The sequence below is a fragment of the Gallus gallus genome, chromosome 14 (genome assembly GCF_016699485.2).
Source record: "Gallus gallus isolate bGalGal1 chromosome 14, bGalGal1.mat.broiler.GRCg7b, whole genome shotgun sequence".
Lineage (NCBI taxonomy): Eukaryota > Metazoa > Chordata > Aves > Galliformes > Phasianidae > Gallus > Gallus gallus.
Window position 1 is genome coordinate 2330058 of NC_052545.1, and position 16993 is coordinate 2347050.

Consider the following 16993-nt stretch of genomic DNA (forward strand, 5'->3'; position numbering starts at 1 on the left):
CGAGCCAAAGCAGCATCCTATGGATTCCAACAGGATTTGAATTGATTATGAAAAAAAGAAGTTAATCAAATGTCTGGACAAAATGATTCATGTGAATGTCTGCGTTCATGATCTGTACATCAGAATGATTCACTTTAACTGCTCACTTCAGGGTCTGAACAGCACAGAAAGCTTTATCAGAACATCAGGATATGTTCCACAACAGCTAAAACAGTGCTCACGTATATGAGGATGGACTGATCAGCTCCAGTGACCTCCTTAAGCAGTGGCTTCGTGTTGGCATGCACTCTGTATCTGTGGGCCATGCAACAACAACCATTTATCAATCATTACTACGAAACTGGCTCTGTGACAAACTAATTACTCCTCAGGCTTCCACCCATTAGCACAGAAGGAAGCAGACACTCAAGGTACGTTTATAATCAAGGTGTTATACAGCTCCGCAGTAACGAAATCTGCTACAAAGGTTGTGCTCTGTAAGATTTTTTTTTAAATGCATACACCTAAATCTGCTCAAAGGACAAATAATTGCTAACGGCTTCATGGTATGTGAATTGCTACAATTAGTAAACAGCTGCCTTCATTTAATGTCATTTATTGGGCTGTATTCCCAGGGATGTGTAAAAGCCCTAACCAGTGCTTCTGAAAATCCCATGTGTTGGACAGTGGTGGGCTAGCAGGTGTCACAGGTAGCACCCTCACCATAAGTATATTGCTGATGTTTCTGCAATGAGAGACTCCAGACAGAGAACCCCGGGTTACAAAGGCCCGAGACTCCTTTGCACACTGCTCACCCCCCACAAACTACTTCTGATTTCTGCCCTTGGGAACACTTGTGCAGTCTCATACTGATACCCACAGAAGAACCGACCTCTGCTAAAAATGGCTGAGGAAGCACTCCCACCTGCACGCCTGGGAAGGCACACAGAGCACTGCCACATGCCCAGCCAACGTCCTGCAACAGACAGCCATCAGGGTCAGCACTGCCTTCTTGGAGTCTGATGGATTGCCCCGTACACATAGGTGCTGCAGGAAGCCCTATCAGTGATTAACCCCATCAATCAACTGAAATGTTGATGAATAGCAGGCAAACCCCCCAGCGCTGGTGTAGTGGAGAGGGGAGCTGCAGCAGACAAGCAGTAGATGGACAAACCTGAACCTTCCGATTTTCAGCCAACGAGATGCCTTGATTAATTTCAAGCTCCTTGTAAATGAAACTCCTACTCCAGATCTCTGTAAGAACAGTCATCCTAACGCCAGCATTAATATTACACTAGCCCTCCTAAAACCTTCAGTTAAAATACTGTATTCAGCAACTACCAATGGAGTAAAACAGCATCAGTAAACATGCCAGTCCATCTCAAGGAGGCAGCTGGAAAATGGCATTTCCTTCACTGAGCCGAAGAAATTAAAAGCCACAGGAGGGTCAGGAACAAGAGCTCTCAGACTTCTGCTGACCATTATCAGGAAGATATCTGCTTATCGTCAACGGATGTGACAAATCTCGAAGTCATTTCAGCCATAGCAGAGCTCTGTTAAGGGCAGGCTGTGCTCTTCAAACTCCAGACTCAAACCGGTTTCATACTTATTGTTATCTTGGAAAGAGCTATGTCAATATTTCTGCATTTACGAGAAACCTGGCCCTGGCAGCCTGAGTGTTTCACAAGAGATTCCCCTGCAGCCAGCACGGTGCCTGGTTGATCAGCCACGGCGTTGGCTTTCACATGTGCCCCTAGTAGGAAATGGCATGATGTTAGAGCTTCCAGGAAAACCACCATCTGTGCTTCCTGCCAGTCGGCCGGAGAATTCCTGCAGAGAATGCTTCCATGCTGCCAACTCTGAGCAGAGTTTCCCATCACAGCCCCTGAGCATGGGAGAAGCCAGCAACGAGGGTTAAGATAAGAGCTGTAGGTTCCACCCAGCCAGCTCAGCGGGCAGCTCGCTCACAGCCATCCCTGCAGGATCCCTGCCTCCCATACTGCCCTGCAGTGAGTTCAGTCCACAGAGAATAGGGATAATTCACACTAATTTTGATAGGCAAGGACTGGTCTTTGATAGAGTGATGCTGATTTAATCATAATGCTCAGCTCATGCACATTGCTCGCTCCTACAGTCCTGAGCAATGCTGGAGATTCAGAGATCCAACCACGTACTATCACTAAGAGGTGCAAATTTGCACCTGTGATCTAAGCAAGGATAATTAGCATAAAGATGCTTTGTGATTTTCTCTCTCCTCAAATTAAAAAAAATCTCTCTATATATATGTATACAAATATATGTCTCCATGATCCAATCTTTACACACCCACACAAAAATAACACTTGTGTTTCAAATGCTGGTAGCCACTATGTGAGCTGATCCATGCAATGTACTCTGCTGGGCAGGTTGGCCCTCCTGTATGAACAAGGAGAGAGCCCACCTCAAGCCACAAGACATTCACTGTGCATTAGGAGCTGCACTGCTCGCTGTAGCAAAGCCCTCCCCACCACACAGAGATGTTACAGACAAGGGACAGTGAGATTTCCATGCAGAGGCTCTATCGGAATTCAGAGATAAAGCAAAGTCAGGAAGAGGTGGAGCAGGAGAGCACTCAGACGCACTGATCTGATATTTGGGCACTGAGATAAGGGACAGAGCAAGCAAGTGACAGAGTTAACCCCTGTGGAGCCCTGGGCAGCTGCTGCTGAGCACGCAGAGCACTGCTAGCAGTGCAGCTCCTGCTGGGGCTGTGTTCTTAACTGCATGAAGGCAGATGTGCCTGGCAGACAGCAGCTGCCTCTGCACACGGAGGGCTCCTCCTGCACAGCCCGCAGTGCCCTTGGTGCTGGGCTATCTCTCCCTCACAGGCTTTACTTTGCCACTAGCTAAAAATAAGTTTTCCTTTTTCTTCCAAAGGAGCACCTGAACTCACCTGATGCATACTGATCTGTGAGGGCAACCTGCAGAGAGCTTAGCTCTGATGTGCCCTTACGTGAACTCAGGCTCCCAAGAGAGACATTAACAATCTAAACAAAGTGTGCTAATGGGACTTTGTTAACATTTTGCATTGGAGGGCACTGCATATATTTACGCAGTAGTAATAGAAATAATAATAGTAAAGAAAGCATTGAAAGGGAAGTGAAAAAACTGCTCTTATAGTTGGTAGGTTGCTACCAGGCAGCAGAAGTGGGCTCTGAATTGCGCTGTAGCTGCAATGCAATGATTTACCACAACGGTGCTGCCTATGGAATAAAAGAATAAACAAATGACAGTGGTTGCAAACATCTGTGGAACAGCAAAAAAAAACTTCACATCACAAGCGAGGGGCCCAAGGGAAGGAGCTGAACTGTGAAGTGTTCTCAAGCAGATGTTTGTTTAGAGTTTCTGAGAAAGCAGTGAGATGGGTGAGCGATCTCAAAGGATGACCGAAGCACAGCGTGAGGAGTGACTTCAGAAGCAACTGTGTGCTCACCCCACGTGTGACGGAAATACACCCAGCGTTTCTGAGAATTCCATTCTCGTTGCTGGCTTGACATGCCTAAGAATGCATCCAGGGCAGCCCGGGAAGTCCCAGAGGAATGAGAGAAGAAAGAAGTGACGAGTATCATCTGAAGAACCTCGTGCTCCCTCTGCCAGGACAGGAACGGAAAGCGGTACTGCAAGAGGAAGAAAACCACCGCGCCCCACTGCTCTGCTCCTGCTCTTCTGTTTGTATGCTTCAAGCATCCGAGGCAGGATGTCAGATTTAATGCTGCTTTATGCATCAGTTATTACTGTAATCCACTCATGGCTTCTTTCACGTTGTACTGCATGGGATCAACCACATTATAAAATGAAACTGATATCAATTATAAGCATACCACCCGTCAAACTGGTCAATGATTGCACCAGGAAGACGCAAATGATGGGGTTGGCAGAGGCCTGTTTCTCAGCCCAGCACCCAGTATCAAGCAGGATTTTCTTCTACACTAATGTTTAAAGCATTTTATCTGTGCCGTATCATTATATTCCAAACAATAGCAGCTCAGCCGCCATACAACAGAAGTATATTCTGCATCCTACTTGCCTGCACTGCAGCATTTTTCCTCTCTCATCCAATCTGGACAATCAAGTTTTACTTTTCTGTACAGACAGCCAACAACTCCTCTGTTAACCCCTACGACACATAGATCAACTGGTAAGCTGAAAAAACATCATGTAGCACAGACTGTGAGGTCACAGCGACGTGAGACGGCTTTCTCTCACATTTCAGAGCTCAGAGGGTGTTCCCCCTGGGGCACAACTAATGGCAGGTGTGCCACTCTTCTGAAACACCAATCATCCACTATTTAAATGTTTAAGGAGCAATCCATAAACAATACTTACCATGTCACTTTCTGAATGCACCTTACAGACCCTGATGAGTAGCCAGAATCTACTAAGTCACGGTTCATGCTACACTTCTGACAAAGACTACCAGTTTTCTGCTTCTGCAAACCCCTGCAGTCCCGCAATGCCTCCCCACGCAGCACGCTTTGCTTTCAGTCCCTGTATAAATTAAGAGATCCTTTGGGAACCTGAGGAAGGTATGAATGCTCAGCATCTGCAGAGACTTCATTTGTTGGCAACAGCTTTATTAGCTACACACGGCTTATAATGACATTACAGTTTGTGAAAAAGAATACTCAGAGTTTGGATTATCTGCGTAAGGGCTCTGTCACATACAGATCAAGCAGACAAAAGCATTTCTTTTCTAAACTAAACATCTGGACAGCAAGAGGGGGCGACAGCAGGACACAAAATTCAACACACCATGAATGATCAACCTGCAGCTCAGTCAACCTTCAAAAGCAACAATCCATTTTCAGGATAGAGAGAAAGCACACACAGCACTGCCTGTGTGCAACACGCACACACTGAGCTCAGCCATCTTTCCAGCTTCTCAACGAAAGGAAACACAATGGAATCTGTAACACCATCACAAAGCGAGGACCCTGTCGTATCCTCACAACACCAAAGCAATCTCTGAATTCCACGTCAGTGCCCTAAACCTGCCTACCCAGCAGCTCGAGCTCACCGTGTGAGCAGGACAAGCAGCAGGACACCTCTTAGCACAATGTGCTCACGACGTATGGCCTGTAAAAGTGAAACCTCAAAGCTGTATATTCTTACCACGGGTTAAAAATAAAGCACACGCTCTTGAGTGAGAGCAGTGGACTGCGGGGCAGGGAAGGGGTTCCCAGATGTCCCCACAGAAGCCGAGCACAGACGACAACCCCCTGACAGCACTGATTGCTGCCTCAGCCCGAGCGTTTTGGGCAGTAAATCGGAAACCCAGGGGCTGAAGCCCAGCCTCTCGCTTCTTGAGCGGGGCTGTAAATAGCCAAAGGGAGGGGCCTCACACAGCCAAGCCAAGCCCAAAGTGGTGAGTAAGTCACCGGGGGAAAAACAAGTGCAGCGTGCAGCACTGGGGCTGGGAGGCGATGGGCTGCGGGAGCGGCGATGTGCTCCGGCTGCTGCCCTCCCTGCATGCCCTCCATGCAAGTGCTGCCCAGGAGCGTGCGCAGGGCTGTGAGGTGTGGGTGAAGGTAAGGCTGGAGGCGAGGAGGGGTGCGAGCAGCGGGCGGGACACGCGCCTTCCTCTCGGTTTTCGATTTCAAGAGCTGATGTTGATAGCAATATGATAAAAGTGTGAGCCCAGACAGCACGAGGGGGAAGCACTGGGGACGGCTGAGTCAGAGCACAGTAAACAAGAGCACTACAGCATCAGCTTACGCAACGCAGACAACCTGGGACTGAGAAACTGCCTTTTGCTGGAGAAGTGCTCGGTGGTGATCTATGGAATCCTGCCCATGGAGAGTGGTGAGGACTGGCCCAGGCCAGGCTGGGGGCTCAGTGCCTTTGCGGGGAGAAAAGCCAGCACAGGTGAGCAGTCAGTGTGCCTCACCTGGCCGCCAGGAATCTGTAACGAAGTGTGGTTATTTGGCGTGGGTTTTATTTGTGCTCCTTTTTGAGGTGGGTTTTGTCATTTCAGAAAGTTACTATTTATCAGATATCCTGCCGCTTCTGTCATTAAAACAGAGCTGCCTTACCTACCTGCAGTTAGAGAATGTCAAGAAAATGGAGTAGTTATTACACGCAGTTGCGAAACCAGCCATCCCACCGCTCTATAAAACACAAGGCAAATACAATGCAAAGGCTGCTGACTTCCTTCTGAGACAGCACACAGGCAAGTGCTCGCGGCTGATGTAACTCAGTCTGGAGTAATCGAAGTTACGTGCTTAAGGATAAACCTACATAATGGAATTACATGATTGTACCCATGCCCGTGCTTAGTCAGCCTTGCACTTGCCTTAATGCATATATTTGCAATATCTTGTTCCAGTCTGCTGCTTTGCTTGAATTGAGCCACAGCACTTCAGTGAGATGGAATTTTGGTTGCCTTCGACTGTGCAAGACAGCTTTCCTTCTTTTCAAAGTTTTAAAACACCAGATGCTTCCTGAAGACACACTACACTGTTTACAGTGTTCAAAATAGAATGAGGATTAAGGGGCAGTATAAAGATACCACAGTTTGTATATCTATGCAACACTGAAGAACTGGTTTGGGAACACAGACAAAAAGGTTTTTATCCAGAGGTGAAACAAATCTTTGAATACAACAGACCTGCATCTTGTGCTACTGTCAAAGGCATCTCTTACCTGACAAACCCGGCATGGGACCACGGAGTAAACATCTGTCTGCCCAGCTAAGTGGCTGCATTTTAGCCTGCTATTTGGCTGTGCTATTTAGAAGAAAATGCACACAGAACAACTGCAGTGGGAAATAAAATTGGCCTGGACACGATTCTGGAACATGTTCTTCTGGATTTCAGCTAGCTGAAGTGCCAGAGGATTAACGCTACAGAGATGGAACTGCGCATCTCCCAGCAGTTACAGAACCCATTCTGCATCCTTCAGCCATGTGGTTCATTGAGTACAGCATGTTGTCTAGCGACATTCATTTTAATTGCATAGTGCTTCATGTGGATTCGATTGAATCTTGTTCTCTCGCTGGAAAGAATGTATTTGTGTGCCTTCCTGTACGTGCCTAAAAAACACAATGCTGCGTATCTGACCAGCTCAGACTACACCTGACATGGGAAATCGTCTGCCATGCTGTCCCAGGAAAGGCCTGGCAGGAATGACAGCCATGATCTGAAGGCCTTGAATGTTCCCAGTTGTACCTCAGAGATTGCTTTAGAGATTACTTATTTCTGCATGTTAGAAAGAGATGATTGCTTTGAGGAGTCCACTGATTTCTGATGACAAAGGATAGCTAGACAATGACTACTGATATCAGCTTACTTTCGGAAGAATTTAAGCTATTTCGGGAGGAAATGATGGTTAATTCCTGTCATTTTGGAAATTCAGGCTGCCCTCCTATTAGGTTCCCTAGACTACAGAGGTCCATTGTTTTTCCAGTACTTGTTGTAGGTTAGAAACCTGAATAGAGGCTTGTAAAGAAAAGCCAACAAAACACAAAACCAAACCTTCCACCTCAGTTCCCAGTTTCCTGTTGCCTTACCAGTGACTGACCCAGCATCCATTCACCACACTGCCTCAGCTGTGCCTTCTAACAATCACTGTGAGAGAAAACTGGTTTGTATTTACTACGTGACACCATGCAGAGCTCTATTTTCCATCTTACTGCTGAGATCTGTAGCTCCTCTTATATTCTTCAGCAACAACGTTTGCATAGTTTTAAATAAAGGCACTGTTTCATAATTAAAAGAAGCACTGATATTGATCTGCATTGCACTGATATTTCTTTTAAAGATGTAATGTTTATGGCTGACTTCTGCTGAATATCTTATATCAACTCATTGCCACCAATTTCCTTTTAAGAAATGAAAACCTGTACACTTATTTACCAGTCACCTGAGGATTCTGAGACACGGATAACTTTCTGATAGTGAGATGGAAAAGAATTTCCATCCCTGACCTTAAATTAATTGGTGACGTGAACTGTGTGATCTTAAGTATGCTTTCCTCACATAGCATTGCATTTCACTTACACTGCAATATCTGAATGCTATTACTGTTTTTTTCTCCACAGAAAAGCTGGTAACCAGCAGAGAAGACACAAGAGCTGAAATCACTATGTGGAGCTGTGAAACCTTAAACAGTACTGACAACCGCGAGGACCAGCATCTCTGCCAGGACTTCCACTTTGTGCTATCCATCTTTTCCCTACTCTACCTCATTATATGTTTCCCAATCGGCCTTTGCTACAACGGCCTGCTGGTCCTGGTCAACCTGTACAACAAAGCCACCATGACGATGCCCGATGTTTACTTTGTCAATATGGCCATCGCCGGCCTCATCATCAACGCTCTGGCACCGATGTACCTCCTAGGTCTTGCCAACACAAAATGGGCCATCTGGAATTCTAACAATGAAGTTTATATCACCTTGCTTATTTTGTTCAACGTCTCATCTTTAGTTACCATGTACTCCACGACATTACTCAGTCTGGACTACTACATCGAGCGCGCTCTACCCAGAACTTACATGTCCAGCGTGTACAACACCAAGCACGTCTGTGGGTTCATATGGGGTGGAGCCATGCTCACAAGTTTCTCATCCCTTCTATTCTACGTCTGCAACCACGTATCCACTAAAATAATCGAATGCTCCAAGATGCAGAACAAAGAGGCCGCGGATGCCATCATGGTGTTCATTGGGTACGTCGTTCCGGCTGTGGCGGTGCTGTATGCACTTATTCTGATCTTGCGGATACGCAAAGAGGCGACACCACTGGATCAAGACACTGGACGATTAGATCCATCGGTGCACAGGCTTTTGATTGCCACAGTCTGTACACAGTTCACCTTATGGACACCCTATTACGTTACCCTTTTGGTAAGCACGTTTACTTATGCACGAGGAAGACCTGCAGATGAAAACTACAGTCGGATATTACATTTTACCAAGATTTTATCCAAATTCTTGGCTTTCTCGAGCAGCTTTGTAATGCCTTTGCTTTATAGATACATTAACAAAAACTTTCCCAACAAATTGCGACGGTTGCTTAAAAAGATCCACTGTGGGAATCAGGGCTGTTCTCACGAACGCACAGTAGTACAGCAGGTCATGACGTAGGCATTAACACCTCTGTGCTCTGTTACTGCAGTACTCAGACTGTGATACGGCTGCGTTGGCGCTCAAAGCCACCAACGTGAGAGCCCCAACCAGCAGGAGCCTTTGATGAATGAAAGAGTCTTAACTTTCCAAACGTTAAGTGTTTGCTGAGGTCTGTAAGACTCTGGCCCATGTGCTGTAATACCTGTGACATCCAACGCTCTCAGTGCACTGAACTGCTTACACAGCGTAAGCTCTGTCTTCGTCGTTCTGATATTCCTGGCTGAACAAATCACTAAGCAGTTCATGGAAATCCTGACCGAACACACACAGCACCTTGTAGGGAAAAAGGCATTACCTTGTTTTCTGCACAAAGAAGTAACAGTGCTATCCTTGATGAAGTAAATAGTATTTTTTCAATGAAGATGATACAGGTGATCTTTGCTAAAGGTCGTATCACCCAATTAAACATGTCCAAATAGTAAATGTTAATTATAAATTAAATTATTTAATTTCTTTCTCTATCATCGAATTCCCTAACCTACCATTTCCAGGACCTACATTCTCACAGTCTAACCTAAGCTATTAACACGTATGGCAGATCAGTTTTTTCCTCGCTATAACAATAATGTGTTTTATTCTTCCGGTGCTGTTTGCATCCTAAGGCATTTCAGGAATTCAAAAATATTTATTAACTAATTCTAGGGGAATTGAGAGATTTTTGTTCCACTTTTAAAATGAAGGACACGGTGGTTTACAAACTTAAATCAGAACTTAACGAGTAAAGAATGTCTGGCTAAGTGTTATGGTCCACACATGTTCATGTAACAACAGTAATTATCTGAAAAATAAATGTTTATGATTAACATGTTTTATTTTCAAGGGATACGTTCACTACAAATAAATTGAAATCTCTTTAATCTCGGGGATCACTGGAAGTTCGGAAACCAGAAAAATATTCTCTCAATGCATACAAGATTTTAGGATGGGAGTAATATAAAGGATGCTCCGAAAGTAATGCCTCCTATTTTATTTTGTTGGTCCGCAATGTGAGGTGGATGCTGGGGGGATGGCAGCTGAGGCTGAACCTTCCCCAGCAATTACCTGTGACACGTTGTTGCCATGTGGCAGATGGCAGCAGAGGGGCACTCTGACGAAGTGGTATCTGACATTGGAAGTGTGTGCAAAACAAAGGTGTGAAATTGAATTCCTCCATGTGGAAAGATACAGCACTCACTGACATTCATCAATGCTTGCTGAATGTTTGTGGAGACCAAACAGTGGGTGTGAGCACAGCGAGGGGAGGGCGATGCGTTCCTGCAGTGACAGACTGTGGCCGCTCACACAGGTGCAGATTTTGACAAGCATAACATGCAGGCACTTGTTGTTTGCTGGCAAAAATGCACAGCTCATGGTGGTGGCCGTGATGAAAAATAGTTCCGTAGCAGAGAATTTGCTCTACCAAGTAGTGTTATTATGCTCTTTGTATCTATAGTGCTTTCCATGGAAATAAATAGGAGGCATTACATCTGGAGCAACCTACATACGTATGAATTCCACTCAGCATCACCTTCTTGCTGACCTGGGAAAAAATGGAGTGTCTCCCAGTGTGATTCACCGATACACAGCGAGAGTACAGTTTCTGTATTTCACAGTGGGGATGGAAAAAACCAACATAGTTCAGAGTGTTGGAAGAACATGGGAAATACAAAGTGCTGCTGGAAACAAAATTACCCTGACCCAAACAACTACCTGCAGCTGTTGTTGCATTAGTGATAGCAGAGGGGACAGAAGTTACACTGATATTCTCCCATTGGCTGAGGGACAGCAGGACTTCTGTCACTGGCCCTGCAACAACTCATTTCTTTGCTCTATCTGTCACAACACAAATCATTCAGCAAGACTTCAGCAAAAAAAAAAAAAAAGTGGGGTTTTGAGCCTCTGGTATAGAAAAACCATAGAGTAAAAACAGAATTAGACCTTTCCTATTGCATAATCTGATCTCATAGTTGGTGATAATTTATCAGCATAGGAAAATGGTTAAGTTTTAAGTGGGAAGGAGATGAGGAACAGACTTTTCTCAGACCTTCTCCCCTCTTTTCAGTATCATTTGAGTCATTCTTCTCACAGCCATCTTTGCTTATCTGATTCGTATACAATCACCCCTTACATTACCAACATCCTGCTCATCCATTACTCCTTACCTTTCAATACCATTTTTATCTCAGTGAACTTGTTTAACCACTGAAACCCTACACAGCAAGTCATCTATTTGTGTGCTGGTTTCTCCCCATGAAAGCTAGCCAGCACAATCACACTGCTTGGCTTCACAGAGCCAGCCTGTTGATTAAAACCACTTCAGGGAAGGAAGCCTTTCCTTATCGCTCTGTCCATTCACACGCTCATTTGTGCCTCTCAGCAGACACAATACCGGCTTCTTGGTTTCCGTAACCATTTGTTGTTTCGCTTTTCTCTTAACTTGAGATATATTCTAAGAATTGCAAGCTACACTCATTTTAAGCATTCAAGCTCACGCCCACAGACATTCATAGCAAATCTTTCCTTGGAACTGCTGAGCAAATAGAGAGTCATCTTCCCTCCGGGGGAACACTGGGCATCCCAAAGCACCACATCACATCTCTCACGTAAAAGCTGCTAAAGAAATTCTGACCCACGGGGCAGGAAAACAAACAGCAGAGGGGAACTGGCAAACGTGGTGTGAGCAGAGCCTGGTGGAGCTGGGACACGGGCAGGGCAGCAGGCAGAGCAGGCAGCACAAGGGTGGCTGTAACTGCTGTGCTGCTGCCCCTGCGTCCATTTCCCCTCTTCCAAAGACAAACTACTTTCCGTTGCTAAGCAGGCTGTCACATTTATTTCTCTTCTTTCCTCTGCAGGTTAAATCACCAGGCCACAGCTCTTGCATCATCTCTTTTTTTTATTCCCCTCATCTCTTTCAGTCCTCTACCCAAACGTGCTATTCAATTTCATCCTGTTCCTGCTCCCTTTGTGCATGGCCTTGTACATGTGGTACTTCCCAAGACTACCTCCTTCATGATAACTCAACCTTCCTCCAACAATTTGACATTACAACTAAGTGTGATGGCAATCATATAGGCAAGGAGTGCTGATAATTTAACGAACAAGACTGATAGAAACTCAAGTATTTTTAAGAGTGAACTTGATGTCTCATTTGCCTCAAAGAAACTGTGCCATGGAACGAACTGGCTGCTGTTCTATTAAATTCTGAACTTGATTCCAGTACTCTCATGTGGTATCTCTTAAAAAGCAATATCCCACAAAGCAGGAACTTCACAATATTTATAGAAGCAGTACATGAGCAAGTGCACTAAAATACTTAAAGCAATGCACAGTAGTGTAGCTATTGAGGAGCTTTTATGGGCAAATCTCTAATATGCAAAGTTCTCAAGGATGAGGCCTCTGCATTTCAATACCTGAAGGTTTCTGATGACTGTAAATAGGGGCTTGCCTACTTTGCATTTAAATAAATATGAATAAAGCCCTGTACATATGCAAGATAAAGATCAGCCTACTGATGAAAAAATAATTGTCAATTAATTTATTAAATTATTTCTTAAAGTAAGTGTATTGTTTAAATGCAAACCTCTGTATGTTTCCATATGTATATATTGATATTAGAAAGTAAGCACCAGTTAAGTGCCATTATTAACAGTGTTATTTTCTTACAAAATTCAACTTCATGTTAGAGATGAGCTGAGGCTTATAGCCCTCCTCCTGAAGAGCCAATTAAGTCAAATCTGTGAACTAACAAAGATGTTCGTCTCTGCTTCTGCTGAAGGTATTAACACAGCCAGTTTAAGTCAGGTCTGTGTTGACGAACCCAGCAGGGGTCCTGGTTTCAGAAGCTTCCATTTAGGAATCAAATTGAGATGGTCTATGAAGATGTAATGTTCAGCTAAGGAAAGAAAGCGACCAACCACTGGAGAATTCCTGGTTCTGCTTACACTAAAGAGATGTGGTCTTCCATATCATGTCACAGAACTGTGTGAAATGGACTTTGGCAAAGCTTCACAAAGAAACTACTGACTCCTAAGACTCTTAATAAAAAGTGTTAAAGCCTACCTGATCAGTAAGAGGTGTGGGCTCTTTTTATTTATTTTTTTATTTTTGACAGAAGGGCTTCTTGCAGGCAAGGCTAAAGCTGTGCTGCTTCACTGAACCAAAACATCACACCTGCGTGACTTGGATGTCAAACCAGGCGTGGTGAATTATCAGATTTCCTAGGTCATAATTTTTACATCATTAAAATCTAATTATGCATCAGCATGAAGTTAGCTGGGAATGAGGGCAAAAAGTCACAGCTTTTTTCAGCATAATGAATTCTGCAACTAATAGGACAGAAAAATTGGTGCCAGAAATACAAAGTTGGTGGTTAATGTGTACATTGGCCATGTGCTTTTTGATTCCTTCTCTTTGTGCAAGTAAACCCGACTGATCAATGTAAACTCAGTGTGCCATCCAGGCAAGACAGTAGGTTTACATGAGGCTGAACTGTACCAGTGTGGCAGCAGAATCAGCACCTGTCTGTGAGCACACAGAGATCTCACTGAGAACAACCATATTTTGGCACTGAGACAGAAAGCACTTAGCTGTTCTATTACAGGAAAACAGGCACCAAGGTTACCAAGAAAATGCAATACCTATACCAGAAAAAGGGGAAGTAACATTGAAAAAAAAAAAAAAAACCAATAACCAAGATTTGGTTCTCTTTTTTTGCGCTGTGAATACGTACGTAGCTAAGAACTTCCTTACCATTGCTAATTAAAAATGAAAGCAGGCTGCTGGCCAGGCTGGAGACCTCCTCACGAGCTGCCCTGCCATGGCACAGGGCTGGCAACAGAAAACAAAAGCAGAGACTGGCTGAGTGCCACCATCAGTTCTTCTCTTAACGAAGCACTTCAAGCAGCACTGACTTGGGCCTCAGCTTCTGCAGCTGTAAAGGGCTCAGCACACTGATGAATCTGAAACATGTGCTCTGAGATTAATTCTCACAGCTTTTTGATAAGTAAAACCTTGTGTATTTCTCAACCATATCATGCAATGCTTTTTCCAAGTGAAAGCCACTGAATGCACAAAACCAGCTGTGCGGACTTCAGTGTGAAATGTTTCCCATCATATTTCTCTTAACTTTCCAATATGTATCAAAACTCTTTGACGTATTTTGAATGTATTCTCATCCCACAGGAGAGCGTGGATTTATTATCTATTTTGTCACTCCACTTCCTTCCCACCAAGTCTTTTCCTTACCTGGGAAGTGAAGGCCCTTTCCTTACACTCCTCCCTTCTACAGAATGGCACTTTAAGTACATTCACAAAATGCTCACATTTCCTTGCAGTGCTCAGCAGGCAGCTTGTGTGCTGTTACAAACCACCACAGGAAAAGACTTAAACAATACCAGATTCTTATCAGAGTATTAATGATTCAATATGCAAACACTTAAAAAAAGAAAAAAGACAACATTCTTATCAGAAGTTCCCCAGAACAAACAAGTTTTTAAACTAGATGAAATGGATTCCCTTTCTGGTTTTAAAGCACCTGATGATGCTTTGTGCGAAGACAGAAATAAGCAGCAGCACAAACACTCCCAACTCAGAGGGCTGGAGAAAGGATTGTCAGGGAAAGGAACAGGTTCCCAATTAGAGCCATGCTAAGGTACCTGTGAGCATACTCAGAGCCAGCAGCAGGAACAATGCTGCCATAAAATACAGGACAACTCCCAACTCTGCATCAAGTTAACTTCTAAAAATGCAGAATTGATCTCCTAATTTAAAGGTTGTTTTTTTTTTTTAATCACCCCCCTCCCCCCCCCCCCCCCCCCCCCCCCCCGATTTCCATAGGAGGTTCTTTGACTTATCACTTCTACATAAGTCTATGTGTTACCAATAATACAACAAAATTAAAACCCTAATATTAGCATGTCCATTTGCAAATTTAAGCTACAATTTATCTTGAAGCTGGTAGAACTTCCACACTTGTTTCTCACCTCACCTCCCACATAAATGGTATTTTTGATGTTAATTCTGGAATCAAAGCTGTTGTACAAACACCACCTGGTGGTCACTAACGGAACACTCCTGCATGTCACAAAGATTGTATGGTCCATAAAACGATTACAAGAATTGATGTTCACAATGGAAACACTATCAGGCCAGTCTCTGGTTATAAATGTACGTACCAGCAAGCCCTGCCTGCAAGCACATGAAAGAAGAAACAAAATTAGTCATCACTTCTGCAATGCTGCTGAGACAACGAGGTACGCAAGAGAAAGTTCTGTTGCAAGAAACAATCCTCAACGGTTTGTTTTGCTTTCTAACCTCACAGAAGGATATTCAACCACACTATGAAGTCTGATTATCCAAAAGACAAATATTTATTAAAAAAGCATATGTTTCTTGTGTTTGTTCTGAAACATCTGGTAGTAAGCACTGCCATAGACAAGATGCTCAGAGATCAAAGTGCCATTCCCAGCCAGCTCCAGAGCATCGTAATTCTTCCTAATTAAGTTACGGTTTCCCTAATTGAAAGTGAAATGGATTTCATTCAGTATTACTAGAGAAGTTTCTGAAACCCTTTCAGCTCAGCCTATGTAAATTAAATAACCATTCTAACACCTGCAGTGCCTCGCAGAGCCCCGTTCTTTTGTAGAAGTTGCTGTCAGACAAAGATGTTTTCCACCCCTCCTTAAAGCATTATTTGGAAATACAGCCATTTTTAGCCCTCAGTGGGGAGTTACCTACATGATCTACCCATACAGAGGGATTTACTTTGTTATTGATGGAAACATCACTGTGGAGTAACAATAAGAAAATACAATTTATAAAACAACAAACAATGCCCAAATAAGCCAACATAAAATCACTAATGGGGAATTGTGGGTGAGCAATCCTGAGATGTGACAGCAGTGATAACCCAGCACAGAGCACAGCTGTTCCAGAATAAGAGGCAGCAATGTCGATTTAGAAGCAGCCTCAGAGGCACAGGCAGTTACTAATACCAGTGCCTATGTACCCACATCACCAGCTCGTGCTTTTTTAACCCTATCCAAGCAGACAGTTTAAATTCCACAAATCCACATGGCTCCATGTAATGGCCATCGGATATCCCAAAACAGCAAATCACAAAACAAAGGGACACTTTCCTTAATAACCCTCTCAAGGAAGGTTGCCACTCTCCTACAACCCTCCACCAGAAAGGCAAGAGAAGCTGCCTCTGCCCTATGCAGAACATCATTACCACACTCACCTTATCCACTGAGAGCACACACACACGTGCTTGTCATTAATTAACACATAACTCATGCAAATAGTGCTAAAATAATGCAAGCAGACATTTAACCACCTTTGTTCTTGCAGTTTTCTGAAGGTTCATACAACTCCACACTGGTTTACCACTGCTCTCATGACTTGTGCCCTGTGATCACTTAAGCAAACGGAACTGAATTGATCCATTGTTTAAGAAAAGACCCAGCTGACCTCACAACAGCACCATCTCGCTTTTCTTTCAGTAGTGCAGTAACTGTGAAAGTAACAACGCCCTGGGCTGCTGCTGAAGCCACCCCGTGTAGCTGTCAGGATACCAACAGAGCCAAATACGGAGTAAGAAGTTGGGAAACCTTGATTTCCTGACCTCTGTTTCTCTTATGGCTCCCAGTCTATGGCATCCATTTGGGACAACAAATTTCTCAGTACCCAAACTTCTCCACCCATAGATGTGGACGCTTCCTGATGTTCTTCTTTGAACCAATGTACATACTCTGAAATTGTAACGTGCTGTTTGCTCCCAAGTCAAAGTCTGATAAGCATTCTTTCCTTTAGACACAGCTGGATAATAACACGTGATATGGAATAATATCTGTGAACGTAAATGTGAAGA

At 44.0% G+C, this 16993-nt stretch overlaps 2 protein-coding genes across 10 annotated transcripts in view; one reads left to right on the forward strand and one right to left on the reverse strand.

Moving 5' to 3' along the window:
• The window catches only part of GPR146 (G protein-coupled receptor 146), a 35743-nt gene extending 22562 nt beyond the window's left edge, over positions 1-13181 (forward strand). For 3 of the 9 annotated variants that reach the window (XM_046900598.1, NM_001277532.3, XM_046900603.1), the window contains one exon: positions 8057-13181. In XM_046900598.1, the coding sequence (XP_046756554.1) occupies positions 8101-9102 (1002 nt within the window). In that variant the 5' untranslated portion in view covers positions 8057-8100 and the 3' untranslated portion in view covers positions 9103-13181. Of the gene's footprint in view, positions 1-151; positions 411-1929; positions 5884-8056 lie in introns of those variants that run through there. The other 6 variants (XM_046900600.1, XM_046900599.1, XM_015294157.4 and 3 more) reach the window with 5 other exon arrangements.
• C7orf50 (C7orf50 homolog) overlaps positions 1-16993 on the reverse strand; it is a 95136-nt gene that overhangs the window by 46880 nt on the left and 31263 nt on the right. The gene's annotated exons all lie outside the window — the stretch shown is intronic.